At 50.6% G+C, this 20,454-nt stretch overlaps 1 protein-coding gene across 2 annotated transcripts in view; it reads right to left on the reverse strand.

Moving 5' to 3' along the window:
- LOC138717090 (phosphofurin acidic cluster sorting protein 1-like) overlaps window positions 1–20,454 on the reverse strand; it is a 71,771-nt gene that overhangs the window by 14,358 nt on the left and 36,959 nt on the right. For both annotated transcript variants that reach the window (XM_069850339.1, XM_069850340.1), the window contains exons 2-6: window positions 8,482–8,569; window positions 1,291–1,380; window positions 789–914; window positions 436–598; window positions 188–279 (exon numbers count right to left, since the gene is read on the reverse strand). In XM_069850339.1, the coding sequence (XP_069706440.1) occupies window positions 188–279; window positions 436–598; window positions 789–914; window positions 1,291–1,380; window positions 8,482–8,569 (559 nt within the window). The remainder of the gene's footprint in view (window positions 1–187; window positions 280–435; window positions 599–788; window positions 915–1,290; window positions 1,381–8,481; window positions 8,570–20,454) is intronic.

The raw sequence follows: 20,454 nt of genomic DNA on the forward strand, positions 1-20,454 counted from the left end.
CACCACGGACATGACAGAAGCCCTCAGTTCTTCCTGCTGCCAAGTATTGTGGCTCTCTGCCCTCTGAAACCATGACAAATGTTTATGAGGGACATGAAAGGACTCAGGGGTACCGAGACCCTAGATCCCTGACTCTTGCCCCAGAAACAGGACCAGGACATAAGCCACCTTGTCAGGTCTTCCTTACCTGACCCTGCACAGCATCATCACTGGCTTCCTGCTCAGAGGAGAAGCTGTCATCCTCTTCTTCGGAGTAGTTGTCAATGTCTGGGGAGCGATCTGAAAGCAGATAGCGCAGATGTCTCAGCTAAGCATGATGCCTGTGAAGCTCCAGTGAAATGACTGGTATTGCTGGCAGGCACTTGGGGACACACTCCGTTACCCATGTCCAGACCCAAACGCTTGCCGTAAGCTCTGGGATGAGCACTAACACACCTGAAGCTTTGATTTTAGGACCCGAGGGGACGCTCCCATCCTCGTGGTCAATGGGTTGGCTAGACAAAGAGTAGATGCTTATTTCGGCCACTCGGATGTTCACGTCCTTCATGTTGCTGTGGAGGCCAAGCAGCTGCCCACCGTCCGTCGGGTGCTGCATCACCTATGCAGACAGAAAAGGTGTGTCAGGGGGACAAAAGGGCACAGGTGGCAGCCCACCTCCTCTGTCTTACAGCTACCCAACAAGCCAGAGCACTCACAGCACCAAGCGCCTGCCAGATGGCCCAACTGCCTTCCCAGCACTGGCACAGGGAGGCCGTGCTAAGCTCCTTTCTGTTCCCAGCACCCTGTACCTCAGCCATATTAATGATTCCCACTGCCAGCGTCTTGTAGCCCAGGATCGTGCGGTTCTTGTATCTCTTCCTCCGCTGCAGCATGATCTGTAGTTTGTTGCCATCTCTCTTGAGGAAGTGTGGGTACTGGGGAAGGGAAGCACAGGGAAGATAGCAGCATGAGAGCACAGCTCAGCATGACATCCAGGCAGAAATTCTTCCTCAGTGCTGATGTACAGCAGGACTCGACCCACTAAGCTTTGAGGTGCCCCTCAAAGGCCACCCGTATTCCACATCATCCTCCAAATCCCCATGCCAAGCAAAAAAATAAAATAAAATGAAGCAATGGAGCAGCTGGCCAGCAGCAGAAATATGTGCTGCTATAATCTGAGCATGGGCAACCACAGGAGGCTCCTCCCCAGAGGCCGCCTGCTTCCCACTGAGCCTCCAAAGCCGTGCTTGCTGAGGAATGGGAGGTGAGAGGACCACCAGGGACCTCAGGGAACCAGGCAACACGAGGTACCTGCAGTGAGAAGGTCAGCTCCAGCTCGGTCTCCATCAGCCCACCAGGTGGGAGGACGTATTCATTTGATCTCAGGACTCGCTTTGAACCCTACGAGAAGATCGGTAGACACACAGAGCTAAGCTGGAGCATCTTGGCCAGAGACTCCACTGCACTTCACACACAGGTCAACGGTGTTCACAGTCCACAAGGAAAGAGCCAGCACCTCACCTCTGCTCTGGTCCAGCTCACAGAGCCACCTTTCACACAGCAACCAACACTTACCAAAAGTGGGACGCTGCTAAAGCCAGAGGGAGCTATTCATACAGCACCAGCAGAAGGAAAGGGCCCCAACACACTGTCTAGCCAGGAAAGGAACAGGTCCTGGAGCACATCTCACCTCCCAGCAGGCAGACACCTACCCAAGCACAGCTGGATGGATATCTCTGCCATGACCAAGGCAGGATGTCCCAGGGAAACAGGAATCCACCCTACAAGCCAGTCAGCAGGCTGAATAATGTAAAACTATGGTATCTCAGTATTACTTCTCCCAAGTCACAGGGGACAGGATGAGAGGGAATGGCCTCAAGCTCCTCCAGGGGAGGTTTAGGCTGAACGTTAGGAAAAAATTTATCACAGAAAGGGTCATTGGGCACTGGCACAGGCTGCCCAGGGAGGTGGTTGAGTCACCTTCCCTGGAGGTGTTTAAGGCACGGGTGGACGAAGTGCTAAGGGGCATGGTTTAGTGTTTGATAGGAATGGTTGGAGTCGATGATCCAGTGGGTCTCTTCCAACCTGGTGATTCTATGATATCTTGTCCCTCAGAAAACTCCTCCCAGTCTTTTCCTCAGGCAACAGGCCTTACCTTTCCATACAGACACAGATGTTTTTGTGCCCCAGGAGGGCAGTACAAGAGGCACTCTAACCACAGAGCCGTTCCCACTGTTTACTTCTGTCCTATCTCTACAGCTTGGCTGCTGTTGCAGACGCCAAGTGACCCAGGGGATGAAAAATGCTGCCTGCATGCACCAGGCTCTCTCAGTCACAGGGTGGCACAACTCACAGCCCCTCACCCCCACAAAAAGGGCCATGCCCACTGGCCGTGACCCTGCATGGCTGTGGCATCAGCTCCAACTATAAAATATCTTATGGTGGTTTCTCCCTCTCTCCTGCCTCCCTGTGAATGGGCCAGAAAGCTGAGACATGGATTTAGGGAAGCGACAGGCCAGGATAACCGTTCTTGCAAAGAAGTCATCACCACTTTGTGAGTGATACTTAAACTGTGGACTAGTGAGCAGATGTATCAAAGCTAATCAAGTAGGCACAGCAGTCACAGAATCAGAATAATTAAGGTTGGAAAAGACCTCTAAGATCATCAAGTCCAGCTAGCAGCCCAACATCACTGTGCCTACTAAACCATGTCCTGAAGTGCCATGGTTGCATCTCATATATGTTGCCCCTTCCTGGGGCCTCACTACATTCTCACACCCTTCCCAGACTCATCCCAACAGACGTCATGGCCAACACGATCCTAAACTGGCCATGGCAACTTAGATAAATCCCAGATTTGGCTACAGTTGGGTGAGGTTGGAGCTTTGGTGAGGCCAGAGCCCCCAGCTCTTCATCTCCAGCGTGAATGGGACAGCAGATTCAAAAGTCATGCCAAGAGCACACAGGTGGCACTGTAAAGGAGACCACAGCTACATTCCCTCTGCAATCCAAGGTGTGTTCCCACACCCAGCAAGGGCTAAGGAAGCTTGCCAATGGGAACGCAAGCCTGGGTGGTGCTCGTCTAAGATCTTCCTTGCACCTCCATTGCTGGTGTTACCCATGTTAGCAACCAAACCACCTACAGAGGGAAGGCAAGAATGGCCTTCACATTTGGCAATGATGCAGCATTAGTTCTCGCTGATACCCAGGCAAAGACTCTAGCAAAACCCTCCCTGGTCTTCAAGAATCCCTGCCTGAGCTATCTGCAACAGTATACCCAGAAATGAGGCCTTCCTGTGAAAGTTCTTCCTAAAACCAAAGAGCAGAGGTAGAGCTCATGCCCTTCACCATCTGTGAGCACTCCTGGCCAGGAATGCTCTAACTCTTCCTTCCTGAACTCTTCTTTAATCAGAGACGATAAGTGGTCACTCCAACTGTGATCATTTACTTCAGTGTGTTTCCCACTTGCTGTTTGTTGCAGAGAGATTATCCACCCAGGATTCGTTCTTTCAACAGAACTCACATGCTGCAGCAATTATTCTTGAAGATGCTATTTCTGGGGACAGAGTTACAACAGAGGACAGCCTGGGTGGTGCATCCACTGAATGAAGGTTTCATAAACATTGCCATCCTGTCTCGTACTGTCATTTACCACTATGGAAATTACACACCCAGCTCCAATGTGAGGCTCCAGCCCTCAGTGAAATGCCGGAGAACATCCATGTAGCATTCAAGGACTGGAACAAAAGTTGGTTTATTATCACAATGCAAGCAGAACAGAATGGCAGCAGAGCTCAGAGACCCCGAAACAACCAAACTTATTAAGTCCAGAACAGTTCTTTATGAGTGCAATGACCTGGCAGGCTGGACCCTGGCTGAGCTCAAGTCCAAAGACCCCCCTGGTCTGTGGGGTCACACAAAGAGAGAGAGGTTATAATATCAGATGATCAGCTCCTACAGCACCATGGAACACAGCCATGGGGTAGGAAATGGGCTGGAAACTGTACTGCAAACGCATGAGGAACAGTCCTCTTGAGAAGGTAAAGCGAATGCCTGATGTCCAACACACAAGTTCAGCCTGCAAGGTACGCAGGGTTTTACAAAATGGATGGCACTCACATATCCAGTAGGAAACTCTGATCACCTTCAGGAGCAAACCAGCACCCAGCAGAAACCAGCACTGCTCCAATTAAATGAATTAGAAACCAGCACCATGAGGCTACTGCCTGCCCATCAGCAACAGGGACAAAAGAACAATTCGGGATTTCTAGTAAGGTTGACACATATTTCATGAGGTTCGACAAAAGCAAGAGCAAAGTCCTTTCTAGGACATCCCATGACTTTGCTGCCTGGGAAGAATGCCAGGCAGCAGGGCAGGCTCTGCAGAAAGGGACAAGTGGATCCTGGAGACATCAAGGTACCCCTGCATCAGCAGCATCCTGTTGCAGTAATGACACCAATCTCGGCCTCAGCAAACGTGCAGGCAGAGAAAAGGGATTCCTTCCCACCACCCAGCGCTGGCAACACCACAACTGGATTCCAGAGCCAGTTCAGGCTCCCCGGTACAAGACAGACATCAGCAGATTGGAGCAAGTCCAGAAGAAGATATCAGGATGGTAAAGGGCTGAAGCACAGGCCCTACAGGACAGGCTGAGCAAGGTTGGTTTGTTCAGATGGAAAACGAGAGGGTGAAGGGGCACTTTACTGCTGCCTACAGACACTGAGCAGGAGCGTGCAAAGAACGCAGAAGTGAATTCCTCTAGAGGTGCAGAAGGACAGAGTGGGAAGATGAGCTGGAACATGGGAAATTACAATCAGATGGTAGATTATATAATTTTTAATCTGAGAGTGCAGTCAAACCTTGGGACAGGACACAGAAACACTGAGGATTCTCCATCCCTTGAGAAATTCAAACCTCAGCTGGACACCGCCTTGAGTACCTGATGTAGTCAGCTGTTCTGCAATTCAAGTCATGTCAGGCATGACTGATTTTTCAACAGAACAGTTGAGTATCACCACGAGTACTACAGGGAAACTTAGTATTGGACTGTTACAGTAAAGACCACAGATGGCAAAGACTGGCAAGGAAGTGAAAAGCAATAGGAAGAGGTTGTGGTCACAGAACTTCACCTAATAAACTGAAAACATACAGGAGCTTTCACTACTACACAGGCATGTGATGCCCAGGGCTGGTTTACAAGGTACAATTTCAGATATAAATCTATTTAAAACATAGCATTGAGGCTAGAATTGCACATCAAACCTGTAAAAGGAGAGAAAATTGACATAGTACAGGAGACCAGCCAAGGCAGACAACAAAGCATTATCCAGAATTCAAGCTAAAGGTGCATTTTGGAAGAGAACAGCCCAAATATCATCAGCAAATTTAGTTATTCGCGGGTAGCTTGGATGCTCAGGAGTGGAAAACTCTACAGGTGGTTGCAAAATTATTAGAAACAAAGCATGAGGGAAGTGTAGACAGAAAACTCTGCATGTACCTTCCATGCACAGCAAGAATGAGTAAGAAATCCGAGTTCCTGCAGGGAGCAGGGTCAGGGCAGCAGGCAGGCCTGGCAGAGGCAAACGCGCCTCTTTTGTGGCACACATTTCAGTTTGCTGTGTAAGAGCTGCCAGCATCATCCTTCTCCAGCAGTACCAAGGGCTGAACCTGAGTCACCAGCCACATCCCACAAGCGGCTGCAGGAGGATCTGCATCCCTCCCACAGCACCTGAAAGTTCTGGGAATGCTGGGGCTTGTTTTCTTCTTTCTTTGATTGCTTCCTCTATTCACAGCTCACTACTGGGTGCTCATGAATTTAGTCTCTCTGCCAAGAAGGAGCACCACATTTCCCTTCGCACCATAAGCAGTTACAGTGCCAAGACAGGTATCTGCACCTTTCTGGAGGTGAGCCAGGCACATCTGAATCTCTTAGTGCCATGCTGAACAATGCACAGCAGGAAATGCTCTATGACAGTCTGTTAAAACAAATAAAGGGGGATAAAGGCTCAAAAAACACTCAAGTAATACGGAAGTAAGTCCTTTTTTCACAGAAGCTCAGACTTCATCTCACTGGGAGCCACTGAAGATTAAATATTCAAATCGCTTCTGGGAAATGGGTATGTTCTGTAGGCACAGAAAGCTCCCTTAGTCCTCTGACAGCAGTCTTTTCAGATGAAGGAGCAGATAGCTGCACATGCCACACTTGGAAGCTGTTTATTAAGCTCAGAAGGCATGACGACTGTGAGGAGATCAGATATTCCAGACAGGCTTACACTGTCCTTTGGGTCATGTACATTCATCAAGCAGGCTGTCTCCAGCGCTGGGGCTGTTGTCTTGGTGCCAGCCCCACTCAGGCAGGGTCAGAGCTTTGTTTCCACGCAATCTGCCTTTCAGAGCAGCAGCTTCCTGACAGGCAACTTCCTTAATCCAACAGAGCTACTACTGAAATGAGAGCAAACACTTCTCCCCTTTCCATGAGCCCCCAGCTTCCCCCCTTAGGAATCTGCAGGTCCTCCACAAATTACATGCATCAGCTGTTTCCATTCAAAAGATGGAGATGGCAACGCTCGCAGGGCAGCCTTCAAACAGCTTCTTGCCAGCGTGACTCATCTGTTGCCTAGGAGAGGAGCAGGAAGGATGGATCCATCTGAAGCTATTCTGTAGGCAGGCTGTGCTGAAGCTGCCTACAGCTTCCATCTGCCTTATAGGAAGGCTCAGCAGTCCCTGACCCTGCCAAGGCGGCTGGTCACGCAGGTGGAAGCAGCCTGGGAAGGGACAAAAGCCACCCCACTCCCAGAAGGAGCGTTGAGCCACAGGGTAATGTGGGCAGAAGCATCCTCCTCCAGTCTCCTTCAGCTTTGCAGGGAATCTTGCAGAGGCCACGCAGAAAGGAGGTGTCCATGTTTAAATGAAGACCCTGACTGCACGCTGCATTCCCTGGCAGTGAAGAGCCTACATGGCCTCAAACAGTCCCTGCGGAGGCTTGTTAATTTATTTTGCTCACAGGGTGCAAGGCTGTCCTGTGGCAGGGTTGGGAGGGATCCCTCTGAAAGAGCTGGAGTCCCACTGTGCAGTCTCCACAGCACATGAGAGGCCAACTGAGGACACAGACGCTCAGCCCAAGTGTATGGGTGACTGCATGGGAGTGCAAGGTTCTGCAGTCCAGAGAAGCACCAGCAGTGCAGGAAATAACAGGAATGAGGGACCAGTTGAGCCCTCCCAGCTACGTGGGACTCAGAGTCCTCAGCTGGCTCCCAGCCCCCAGGTCTGGTGCTGCTAGCACCAGATTGATTGTTCCTGTGTTTCCAGAGGCCAGGCAGCTCTCCCCTGCCCACACTGTTCCCTCATTAAAGACTGCACCAAAGGTCACAGGTCTCAGGGCTGGAAGCCTAGCGCTCTCAACTCTCTGGAATGGCACCACACACAGTGATGGAAAGGCTAGCAAAGTGAGACACTGACCAATAGTGTGTGGGCCACAGCATCCTCCAGCTGCCCCCACTCCAGGCCCCTGGTTCCACACACCTTGCTTTCAGTTCCTTCTCTGCAAGTGAATCAGGTTTGCCATGAAGGCAAACCCCCTCTCCCAGAGCTCTACTAATACTGCAGCTTCCAGCGCTAATCCAGGATTTAGATCCTAATGTGTGCAGCACAAAGAGCTCTGTGGGAGTGCAAAGCTGATGAGCTCCCGCCCCACAGTACTTTCAATGGGATCAGCAGCTTTTCCACCAGCTGACAAGAACGAAGGAAGGACACCGGCATCCTGGCTGGGTTAGGGGAGCTGTGGCAAGGACAACATACTCAAGAGGCATCTTGTTTCTGTGCTGTCCTTTGGCAGGCAGAAAGGATGCACTTGCACCCACGGGGACCCATTCCTTCACCACCAGCTACAGAGCGGGAGCGGGGAGGATAGCACGTACCAGGATAGTAGCAAAATCCCTCTCCCCTTGGTAGCAAAGATCTTCTCCCCTCCCCTCTGCCTGGATCAGAGCAGAGACACCAGGCCTAGCAGGGATGTGCAGAGAAAGGAAGGGGACAGAAGAGGTAGCAGCAAGATCACACAGGGTGCAAATGTCAGTAATGTCCCGCACAGAGCCGCTGATTCCTCACACCTTTCCCTTCCCACCCTTCACGCTCCACAGACAGAGAGGGCACTGCCAGAAACCACCTAGCACTGGGCCTGTCTGAAGGGTCGGGAATGGTGGGATGTGGGATGCCAAACTCTGAGAGGAGGGCCTTGGCTGAGGCAAGCAGGGAAGCAAGACACAGTCTGTCCCAATGCAGAGGCTGAATCAATTCATTCCTGACACAAAATAGCACCAGACACTTGCTGCTGTGCCTGGGGCATCATTCCCATCTGCCCGAGAGGCAAAATCTCCCCAAGGGTGCTAACTGAGATGGAAGCAAGGGGTTGGCACAAGGCAAGAGACACGCAGACCAGCACTTCACAGAGGGCACGAGGATGGGCTTGCTGCCATCAGGCACCAGCAAGGAGAGGAGCCTACCTGAATCTTCACAGCGATAAGCACAGAGCTCAGCTCTCTGTCCAACTCTTTCAGCACCGTGAGTTTCTTCAGGCGCAGACTGCAGAGCCTGTAAGACAGAGAGAATGGGACACATTCAGGCACCACCATCCCTGGGGCCCTGCCACATGGTAGCCGGTGCTCGGAAAGCAGCCTGGATGCTTGGCCCAGCTGCAGGCACAAGCTTAGCCAAGGAACACTGGCATTCGCGCGCCACCGAGACAGTCCATTGGGGGAAAAGGAAAGAAGGAAAATTAACGGAGCTAAAGCAGGCTTAAGGGATTAGCATGCAACAGGAAGTCCAACAGCAGGCCATGTGGTAAAGAGATCCCTTCCCAAGTAGGGCTGTTGCCAGCTCCGCTTAAATCTACCTTGGCCACAGTGCCGTTTATTTATAAACCAAAGCACTTAAATCCACTCTTATCCTGGACTTAGTTAAGGCAAACGTTCCTATGCAGACATCACAACTCGGCTCTTCCCTTGCGCGGCACCACACAGAGCTAGACTGGGAAGCCAGGAGGCAGCAGCCCCGCGGGATGCTCACATAGCAGAGCTGCCCTGACAGTCTCACAACCTGGGGAATCAAGCATGGTAAGTGGCGCTTCCAGGAAAAATCCACAAATGAGCCCAAGGCTGAGTGAGAGGAACTGGTTTTGCTGCTCAAAGGATTAGCCAGTGCCTGTGAGGCAGCCAGCCACCCGACCTCCTGCCTAGGAGCCTGCAGCAGGAGTCCCATGGAGACTATTTCTGAGGAACTCCATGTCAGGGAGCACAGGCCAGGCACATTTTAAAAAGCAGCATCAGCGCTCTCCTGTTTTGCCAGCCAGCCTCTGTGCTTCATGCTCGGTATCCGCATCTGCAGCCAGTGGGACCCAAGACCCTTCTGGATACCTGGGATTTAGGCCACCATTCGAGGAGGACAAACAGGCTCCTACTTCCAAATATTTTTCTGCCTGACAAACTCTGAAGGCCAAACCTATTCCCCTCTGCAACACTGGAAAGGGTAGGACAGCCAGCCACACTGCAGGACAGGTTCAGGGCTTAGCAAACACTCACCTCCTATCATGTCCCTGCCCTCCCTGCTAAAATTACTTCAGCTTGTGCAGAAGGTTTGCTGGACCGTGACCGCATCCCTGCTGCTCTGCCCTTTGCATTTGGATAGCAGGGCATGGTGGAGACCAGAAGTCAGGAAGCTGGGATCACAGGCAAGCTTTGCCCGCCTCTGCCAGATGGCCTGGATTCCTTCGGCCAAAAGCCACGTCTACAGCCCCCTCACAGCCTGTGCAGCCCAGCACTGCAATCAGTGATTCCATCTCTGTCCACCCTTCTCCTCCAAGCCTCTGCTTGTAGGGAGCAGGAAATCTTATTGTCTAGGGCAGACTTCTTGTTCCCTAGAAAGGTTAGGAGTGAGCTTTGGGGAGCATTCCCAAAGATAAGGAGGGCAGGCAGGGCAGGACTAAGTGGAATAAGATGGGGTACAGCAGCTACACCTAAGGAAAAGCTTGCCAAGAGGCCAGGCTTAACTAACCCTGTCACTAACCAGTACTTGCTTTGACTGTCCCTCACGCCCAGACAAACAACAGAGAGGAGTGAGGCTTCAATGTGTAAGATCAGGACAGAACATGTACTCAAATACTCCATACAGCACTGATCTTGTTGCGATAGTTACCTACATAGAAAAGTTATCCCCAAAAGAATAAAACTACCGTAAGAATACACAATATTAATTTGAGGATATTGAGAGATTGTAATTCTTCTACCTGGCAGTTGTTCTCACAGTAAAAACACACTCCTTATCCACAATAATCCACTCATTACCTCTTCACTCTCCTCTCTGAGGCACTCAGGAGTCCTACCAGTAAGCGGTATTTTTCTTTGGGGAAAAGTACATACAGACTGATCAGCTCTGCCCACTTGGGTAGCTATTTTATTTCCGATAAGGCACTTTAAAGCTTTTTTCTTCTCTTTCTACCCCTCTCCAGCTTTCAAGACCTCTTTTACACAGTGTGAGTACTGCATTCTGTGCAACACACTGTTTACACAGTAGGACCTGTACTCTGGTCCTTCCTATACCACAAGCAGGACGGTGGTTTCTCCCCTCCCCTCCATCACTCAAAGCTCTCCCTGGTTCATGTACAGCTTGCACCCTGCAACTCCAACCCCCTCCCAACACAGTCCTTTCCAAAAATCCCTTCCCACAGGGATCAGCACACACATTGCGGAGTCTAAAAGCACTTATTGCAGCACAAGAGTGTGCAGTTTTGAAAGGATGCTCCCCAGCACTATGGCCATCCCTGATGACTCTCCTAATGTTACTTAATCAACCCTCACATCACCCATTACGTGCTAGCTCCAATACTGACAGCAGTGGGCCTCGCAGTAACCCCTGCAGTTCTCTATGGGACAGGATGGATCCACAGCCATCAGAACCATATGCCTCTCAGAATACGTCAGCCAAATCCCATGGCAACCACCCAGTGGCCTTGCCCAGATCCGATCACTCTGTAACATCCCCGAGTCACTGCAATTTTCGGTAGGTAAGTTATAGATCTGGATCTGCTTGCTCCTACAATTAAACAGAATAAATAGCAACTGCTCTTGAGCTGTGTAACTACTGCAAGGACGTCCTCTGCGTGAAGCTGTGGGGAACACAACTGTAACACTTACAGTAACAAGGAAAATGATCTCAAATAGCATCTGACAGCTTCCTGGAACTCCAGTGCTCCTACACTTCACTACCTGGGGTTTACTGGTGAGAGGTACTCGTCATTTGACAGCCTCCTGGAACTCCAGTGCTCCTGTACTCCACCACTGGTTGTTTACTGTTGAGAGGTACTCACCATCGGCTGGTATTATCTTCAAAATAAGATCCATCCTTCTCTCCATCACTAACTGGGACAGCCAGTCCTCCCCTTTCTTGATCGTGGCTTTGTACACATGCAACAAAATAAAGTAGCTCCCACTTTCCACTCATTCTGCTCTCCCTCCTTACCCAATCCAGCACCCAGCAGGAGCACACAATCCCACCGCCGCGGCCGGCTGTGGAGGTAAAGAACAGGAGCACGTGTACAGGTACATATATCCACGCACCCATCACTGCTACCAGTGCCAGTGAAGATTGTGGTAAGGAAAAGGAGCACACATGGGTACACACAAACACAAGGACCCAGACATCACCACCCCCCACTAAGCAGCATGCACCTCAGCTAAGCAACCACTGACTTAATGCTTAACACTTAATGCTTGACACTGCCTAATGAAACCATGAAGCCCAAAGCCCATGTGAATCTGTAAGTTTAGGCATGGGAATGGAGATGATGTCAGTGCTGCTGACACCTCTCCCTCTCTCCACAGCACACTGTGGAACTCGCTCTGAACATTGGAGTGAAGATGTGGTGAGGTGGCTGTCGGGCTCTTCTCCCAAGTAACAAGTGGTAGAATGAGAGGAAATGGCTTTAAGTTACACCAGGGGAGGTTTAGATTAGACATTAGGAAAAACATATTCACTGAAAGAGTTGTCAAGCACTGGAACAGGCTGCCCATGGAAGTGATGGAGTCACCATCCCTGGAGACATTTAAAAGATGTGTAAATATGGTGGGACATGCTTTAATGGTGGACTTGGCAGTGCTAGATTTATGGTTGGACTCAATGATCTTAAAGGTCTTTTCCAACCTGAACAATTCTATGATTCTGTGACCTTTGAAGCTGGGATTCTGAACTGCAAGCAACTACATCAAAACAAGGCAAGGGAGTGAAGGACAGCAAAAGTAGCAAACCCAGGAGCTCACCGAGTTAACTGTCTGATAGCACTGAAACCTCAAAGGTGACATTTTCCAGAGTGGGAAATTTTCTAAAGCACATTAAGCAGCATCCTAAGCACACTCTTCCTTCTTTATTCTGCTCCAGGTTGCAGCTTCCCAGCTGTTTCCTTCCTCTCTAAATGATGAATATGGAGTTTTTGCTCTGAAGTCTGATGAAACACTTACAGCGCTGTCGCCAACCTGTGAGTTCATCTCAAAGAACAAAGCTTCTGTTACATGCATTTTGTGAAATCCAGTGCCAGCAACAAAGCGCTGACTTCAGCTGCTGTCTGTAAACTCATCCAACCTCCTGTCCCAACAGGTGACTGCTGCTCACAGATGACATGCACAGTGGCTGTGCCAGGGGAGGTTTAGATTGGATATAAGGAAGAATTCCTCTACTGACAGAGTGGTGAAGCATTGGCACAGGCTGCCCAGCGAAGGGCTGGAGTCTCCATCCCTGGAGGCGTTCAAAAAACATAGAACGATAGAATCACTAGGTTGGAAAAGACCATCGAGTCCGACCATTCCTATCTGCCGCTAAACCATGTAGCTGTGGCTCTTCAGGACACGGTTTAGTAGGCACGGTTTAGTAGGCACTTCAAGGCCAACATTTCAGTGAATGGCACACATCTCTAAAGCCCATGCCAGGGAAATACAAACTGGAGGTATAGTCCCTAAGGCTGGCAGAGAGGGAAGGAAAACGGGATGAAAATACATCAGTGCACAGTACAGAAGGAGCAAGTCAGAGCCTGTGCTTTGCCCATAAGCCTGAGAGCAACTAGAAAGAAGAAAACAATTCTGACCCCCTTAGATCTGGGGGTATATTGTTCACTGTGGGGGAGCAGCAGCTTTAGAAGCACCGTGCAAAACTGGAGCTGCACAACTATCCAAACATATCCATAAGCTGGCAAAGGTGCTGGCAGAGAAGCAGCCAGAGCTCTGTGTGAACAAGGAACCTCAGACATCTCTTTCTGCACAGGATACAGGTGCTGCTGAAGCAGAAGTTCCAGGAAGCATTGCTACTGGGATTGTACATGCAAGATGAAGGCTGGAGTGCAAAGCCAGGCAGCAACAAAGGCTCTCCAAATGGCCCATATGGCCACTAAAAGGATATAAAACCTTATCAGCAGGTCTCACGCTCCTTTTGAGAAGATATGGTACATTTTTTTTTTGCTGCTCAGTGCTTGGCTTACTGAGTGGCAGCTCATTCTCCAGGCAGGATTATTTTCCGGAATATTCACACTGATTTCTCCCAGTGGCAGCAGCCAGGCTCCCTGGGTTTAGCCTGAAGCTCCCGTGTCACCTACAAATGTTATAGCACATTCACTTTTCCCAGCACTGTCCCTCCACACATCCTTGTCAACACTCTCACCCTTGTTAGACACATACAGCCATGGGCTAAGCCTTTGGTAGCAGCACTTCAACAGCTCCTCAATATTTTACCTGACTTTGACAACTCAGGTTTGCCTTTCAAGGCAATACTCACCTCTAAGACTGCGCTTCTGGAAAGATGCTACATGTTCAGTGGGGTTGCAAGGTAAGGGACAACCTGGCTCAACCACCGTGCAGCACTGATTTCCTGCACAGCCTCCCACCAGGAGGTAGCCAGCCAGGACCAGATACCCCAGGTGATGGGGATGCCCTGCAGGGTGACTAGTCTCAGAACAGTTTGTAAAAGCCCTGATCAAGGAGTGTTCAGCCCTACATCTCACTTCTGATAGCAGCCAAAGCAGATGCCAAGGGAAGAGCACACAAACCGGGTGGGAGCAGTGAGAGAGTGCCCAGAATGCCCTCTCAGACACAGCTCTCTGAAGTCTGGATACTCCCCGAGCTGTAAGCGATGCGGATAAGACCCCACTGATGCACACAGAGGGGAGGAGAGACCTACTCCACTTTCAGAAACCAAGTCCCTGTTGACAGCAAATGGGAGCGATGAACTGGGACAGTGACAGGCTCTTCGTCAGGCTCTGCAGCTGCAGTGTCGGGACAGGTAGGTGGGTCAATGGCACGCTTTAAAGATGAACTGAGATGTGGGCTGATATCAGCCTGCTTTCAGAGCCTGCCCAAGGGAAAGCATGATGGAGCACACAAGGCTTGCTGGCACACTCTGGCCTCTCTGCCCTCCAGCAACTGCTGTGGCCTGGGAAGGGTACTGAAGTGGTGAAAGGCGCCAAATGCCGTGACAGCATCCTACTGAGGTCTCCAGGGAAAGAGCGCAGGCCAAGGCCACCAAATGCCATCTGCATAGCTCACCTGGCATGCTATGTGTTGTTCAGCACAGACACCTGGATGCTGCCTGGCAATCCTCTCCTTGCCCCGTGAGAGGCGTTTTGGCTCCCCAGCATCCTGGCTGACAGCAGCTTGCTGCCAATGGCAGATGTCTGCCCTGCTGCTGGATCCAGAGCAGACTGCTGTTACTGCAAACTGCAGTAGGCTGGACTTGTCCCACTTCCCAGGTGATCTTCCCAAGCAAAATACCAGTTCTGGAGTCCTCGGTGCAGGAAGGATATGGACTCCCCAAGTTGCTGCATCCCTTCATTTCCTGTGAAGCATTTAACAGCTTATGGCTCTGTCTGCCTTAGGAAATGCAGCCTCTTTTCACATGCAAGTATTCCTGGTCCCTTCAGCATCCCATATCCTTCCAAATGCCTCAGGACAGACCAAACGCAGGGCCAAAGCTCAGACATCCTGGAGGACTGGCTTACACTCTTCTTCCTTTTGTCTCTGCAGGTTAGAACAGCAAAGGAAGGTAAAGTCCCTGCTGAGAAGGGGCTCCTTCTCCCTACAACAGCAAGTTGGCTGCAGTACGTGGGAGGGGAACAGAAGGCTGCAGCATGCTGGGAACAGCAAGAAATGCCAGTGTTAGCATGGTATACGTTACACTAAGAGCAAGATGGTATCCTCAGTCAGTACAAACGGGAGGCAAAAGGAAGACAACGGTGTCTTGCAAGTTAAACATGCCCATCTTTCCTTGTCTTTGTGGCTGGCTGCGTGCAGCTGCCCAGAGTCCTCTCAGCCTGTGTCCTGGCTAGCACATGCCGCCTGGGATGGCCATTCCAGACAGACCGCAGCTTCTTTTCAAAGAGGTCCATGCAGCACATTAAACAGGACCTTAGCACCATTGTGTTGAATCAGAGCACCTCACTTTTTCATTTTTCCTATTCTCACAGGAGAGAAAGCCCACCCCAGCAGCCCCCCGCACTGTTCCCATCTGACTGGGCACTCCATTCCTACCTGCACAAAACATCACCATGTCACCGTGCGTGTACATTTATCAGGCATGCCCTGATCAGATCAGCCCTTGGAAGAGCGCCAAACTCTTTAATCTCTGAGCAGATGATCTCAGAACAGCTCGAGTTTGGTCAGTGACTTGTCCTTGAGCTTGCTGCACCCAGCTGCTCTATCAAACACACTCCAAAGCAGCTTTCTCACCGCAGGGACCACGCAAGGGCCTGCCCAGCAGCTCTGACTGCCACCCAGAGGACTCCTGGGAACGGCATGTTCCCCCCTTACAAACCCTTTGTGCTCTGCTGTGTTCAGATCCATACTTCACGGTACTGCAATACCACTGAGACGGCACAGACACTCACAACAGATGCACGGGAGGGAGTGGATCACACTCCAAAGAGATACAACATTCAGAACAAAGCACAGCAGACAAAAGGTTGACTCAAACGTGCCTACAAGATAAGGAGGCTCAGAGGAGGGACAAGAACATTGACAGACCACATGCACATCTCAGCCAGCAGCTGCTAGCGATCATCAGCAACAGCTATCAGAGCTGCTTGCAACCTGCATGAAAGCAGCCAGGTGCGAGGGAGGACTGAGCACAGACTGGCAACACATTCACTGACCTTGTCTGGAAGACATAAGATTCACTCAGCGTTACAGAAGTGATCTGTTGGATTTATCTAGGAGAACATAAAAATCCTTCTAAATCCCTAACATAATGTGCAAAATCATTCTCTTCCTTCGGGCTTTCAAAACTGGTACCTGATAGCTGGAGCCAAAACTGTTCTTGGACAGACACTGTTTCCTTCACAGGGCTTCAACAGGTTGTGCTTTGAAACATCCTTCTTAAAAAGAGAGTGTTCTTGAGTGCTCACCTGCCTTGAACACAGGCATCACACAAGGAGAGGCACAGACAAGCAATAGTGCTGTCCTCAGGGTGCATCGTGCTTTTAATTCCAAAAAGCTATATCTACTAGAGGCTTTCAGCCGCTTTTATGCTGCCAAAATGTTAACATGCAGGCAGAGCCCACGAAAGAAAATGTGAGCTCCTCAAAACAATGCATTCCTAATGAAGGAATGGTTGTTCAGGACAAGAGCTAATATCAGGATCCCTCTGCTTGTTTGCTGTTCACGGCACAGTGAGGAAGGGTGGGCTGTTCCAAGCAGCCAGGCAGTGAAGCAGAGGTGTGAGCATGAACAGCTTCTTCAGTGCCATTGCAGAGGTCACAGTATCCCAGAATCATGGAATGGGCTGGAAGGGACTATAAAACCCATGAAATTCCAAGCCTCCTGCCATGGGCAGGGACACCTCCCACTAGATCAGGTTGCTCAGAGCCTCATCCAACCTGGCCTTGCACACCTCGGGGATGGGGCATCTACGACTTCTCTTGGCAGTTCTTCAGGACAGAGCAGGCCAGCTGCAAAAACACTCCCACGCAAATGCTTGGCCAAGGCCTCACATCAAACCAGGGAGTACTCCTTGTTCTCCAGCATGCCCGCTAAGGACAAACAGCAGTGACACTCTCAACTCAGTGAAGTTGCCTGGAATTCCTGCTGGTCAGGCCTACAGCTGAATGCTCCAGAGCATGTGTGCGTACATTCCCAAGCCTGCTGAGCTGTCCTCTGAGGTTGGGATGTGCCTTGTCACACAAGGAAGAGTACACCAGCATCTCTGCATGCCAGCTGCTTCTAAAGAAGTAAGATGCTGCTTTCTCAGACCAGTGCAAGTGCCATAGTGGAGGCAAGTCAGAGACAAGCCTATGTGATAGAATGCTCCCTTTCTGCTCCCAGGCAGGTTTCTCCAAGCACAAGTGTCCTCTGCAGGCTCCATATCTTCAGACAGCTCCACGGTTTTGGACTTGGCAATACAGACAGCCTTGAAAAGAAGGGGGCTGCTCTGGTTTATGTTGGGGACTTGTGTCTAGGAGACAACTGCTTGCCGCTATGCTCATTTCCAGGATGGCTCTGTACACAGCAGATAAAGAGATGCTTAACGGCAATGTATAATCTGAATGCCACCTCTTGGTCTGAGGACTGCTTCCTCCTGGGAAATGTCACCTCCTGGCCCATTCCTGCTGTGGTCTGAGCTTCTACCTGCTTTGCTAGCCTACAGAGCAAATCACATGCACATCCTTCCTACCCTGATTCCAGGAGTCACTCCTGCTGATTTAGCTAATCCCACTATGGGAGGGAAGAGCAGCTGCTACTGTGACACCAGATCTACCCAGCCCCACAAACTTCGTACACAGACGCAGCCAGCACAGGACCTGGGCAACAGGGACCACTACAATCTGCCAGCATCTGCAGGGCTATTCCTGCCCCTCCTTCCCAGCAAGTCTGCTCTCTACAGACAGAACTCAGTACAGGCCTCTGCCAGCAGAGCATACGGATTAGCAGGGACTGATCCTACCAGCACAGAGCGTTAAGGCAGGTACCACTGATCACTGAGGCTACAGCCTTCTGCACACCCAGCTTCCTTCTTCGCTATTAAACATCTACTTTCCAAGCCAAGCCAGCCCAGGGGAAGAGCTGCTCCATCTCTGAGGGCACTGGCAAAGCCCTGAACCCAGCACAGCTACCAGCCAGACTGCTACTGTTCCCTCAGAGCTTCCAAGTGACACACTTCGCTACTCATGAAGCTTTCCTGTACCCTCTTTATACAAAGCAATGCGGTTTTCAAACTTCTAGCCTTCTACTCTTCCACAAATACTAAAGGAAGTTGCCCAGCAGGTCCAAAAGCAAAGAGGAAAGACTAAAATACTCTTGGGAACTGCATGTTTCCCAACAAAATTCTTTTCCTGCTAACATTTAAGCTGATTCAAGCCAGAGACAAACCTGGCACCTCCTAATGTAATTTTACAGCCTGGTCAGGTTCCTCTGTGCTACAAAATGCCAGTAACAGGAAAAAGCGCATCCTGGGCCAGCACTATCATCCACAGGATCTGCACAGGCTGAAAGACTGTTGTTTTAACTAAGTTGCTGTGCTGCCTTCCCAGACACATCCAGCCTCTGTTCACTGCTTTTCCTGCTACTTTTTCTTCAAATCTTTGCCTTTTAATGAGTTTGTAATGTGGTGCCCACCGGTACCTTCATACTGCTGCTCACCCATCACTCAGACCTCCGAGTCTCTGTGGACTGCTTCCCAGGTCAAAGCGAAAGGGATTCAAGATGACTAAAAAGCGAGCTTAGATTTTCTGCATGGAGTTTCCCAACATGTTTTTAACCTCTCTGATACACAGGGCTCTTAACCTACTGACTCAGACCAGTAAAACCACTGTGCTGACCACACACAACACAGAGACTCTTGTCTGAAAAGTTGGGTAACTATGAAAGGACTGTTCTTAGAATCATGGGAAGAGCAACTCCTCCGTGCATTCAGTATCAAAAGATTAGGAGAATGGAAACCCTGAGATCTGCCCAGAAAGACCCAGTCTGCCACTCAAACCTGTCACCAGAGCTATCTCACACACCACATGGTGGGGAGCAGTAGTGCACCTGGTGCTACAGGAGCAGCTCTCCTTTGAGTAGAGATGTCTGCGAACATTCTAGCGTGCCTCCTCAGTCAGCTTCAGAAACAGCCCCTCCTGGCACAGATATTGATGTTGTCACAACACTGCAATCCAAAACTGCTGTGCTGTTTCTATCCAACTACACATGCTTTTGTGAGGCAGGGGTGCCACACAATCCATGCAGCTGGAGTGGAAGTGAGAATGCTCTATGTGCTGCCGCGCGAGGTCCCCAGCTGAGAGGTACTGTGCTATTTACCATGCTACTTAGCAGAAACCCCCAGCAATGGAATCACACTCGCAGAATGGTTTGGGTTGGAAGGGACCTTAAACCCCACCCAGTTCCAAACCCCTGCCATGGGCAGGGACACCTCCCGCTGGATCAAGTTGTTCAAAGTCCCATTCAGCCTGGCTTTGAACACCTCCAGGGATGGGACATCCATGACTTCTCTGGGCAACCTGTGCCACTGCCTCACCATCCTCACAGCAAAACAGTTCTTCCTAAGATCTCATCTAAATCTCCCCCTTTTCAGCTGGAAACCATTCCTCCTCATCCCACCCCTGCTCAGCTTTCCTGTAGCCCCTTTCAGTACTGGAAAGCCGCTGTAAGGTCTCCCCGGAGCCATCTCTTCTCCAGGCTGAACAATCCAACTATCCCAGCCCACCCTCATATGGGAGGTGCTCCAGCCCTCGGATCATCTTCATAACCTCCTCTGGCCTTGCTCTAACAGATCCGTGTCTTTCCTGTACTGAGGACTCCAGAACTGAACACAGGACTCCATGTGAGGTCTCACCATAGCAGAGTAGAGGGGTAAAATCAGTGCCTTGTGCTCAAGTTCTCCCCTATAACATCAGACTCCATAGGAGCAGGGGTTGTGAAGCACAGACTGGCTGCTCTGCAGGAGTGGAGTTTCTATGTCCAAGGAGTAGCCTGAGCTCCATCTGGCCAGAGCAAAGGCAGTTTCCCCTTGATGATCTTTCTAGGCAAAGCACACAGGCAGCTGCTGCCTGCAGCCATTTGTGTTCACTGGCACCACAAGATTTCCCAGCAGGCTGCCCAGCAAGAGCAATCCCTGCTCTCAGAGGTGCTGCAACTCAGGCTCAGCAGCATCAGACAGTTACTCACAGGCTGACAGGGCCCTGGGGACTCCAGCAAGCAGCACACAGATTAAGCAGATGCCATTCCATGCACCTGGAGCTGCTCACTTCCAGACACTGTCCCAGTGGAACAGGACATTCTTTCCATGGATCACTGCTTCTATCCAGCATCTCAGCAAGCCGCAAGCAGAGCCAAGAGCTATCACAACAGACATTTCATCTAGCAAAAGGGTCTGTGAATAAGCTGTTGTCCCTCTGTACCACATCGTGTACCGCAGCCACACTGGGCACATGCAGTCATCCAGACACCCTGGCT

Source organism: Phaenicophaeus curvirostris, chromosome 2, assembly GCF_032191515.1.
Source record: "Phaenicophaeus curvirostris isolate KB17595 chromosome 2, BPBGC_Pcur_1.0, whole genome shotgun sequence".
Classification (NCBI taxonomy): Eukaryota; Metazoa; Chordata; class Aves; order Cuculiformes; family Cuculidae; genus Phaenicophaeus; species Phaenicophaeus curvirostris.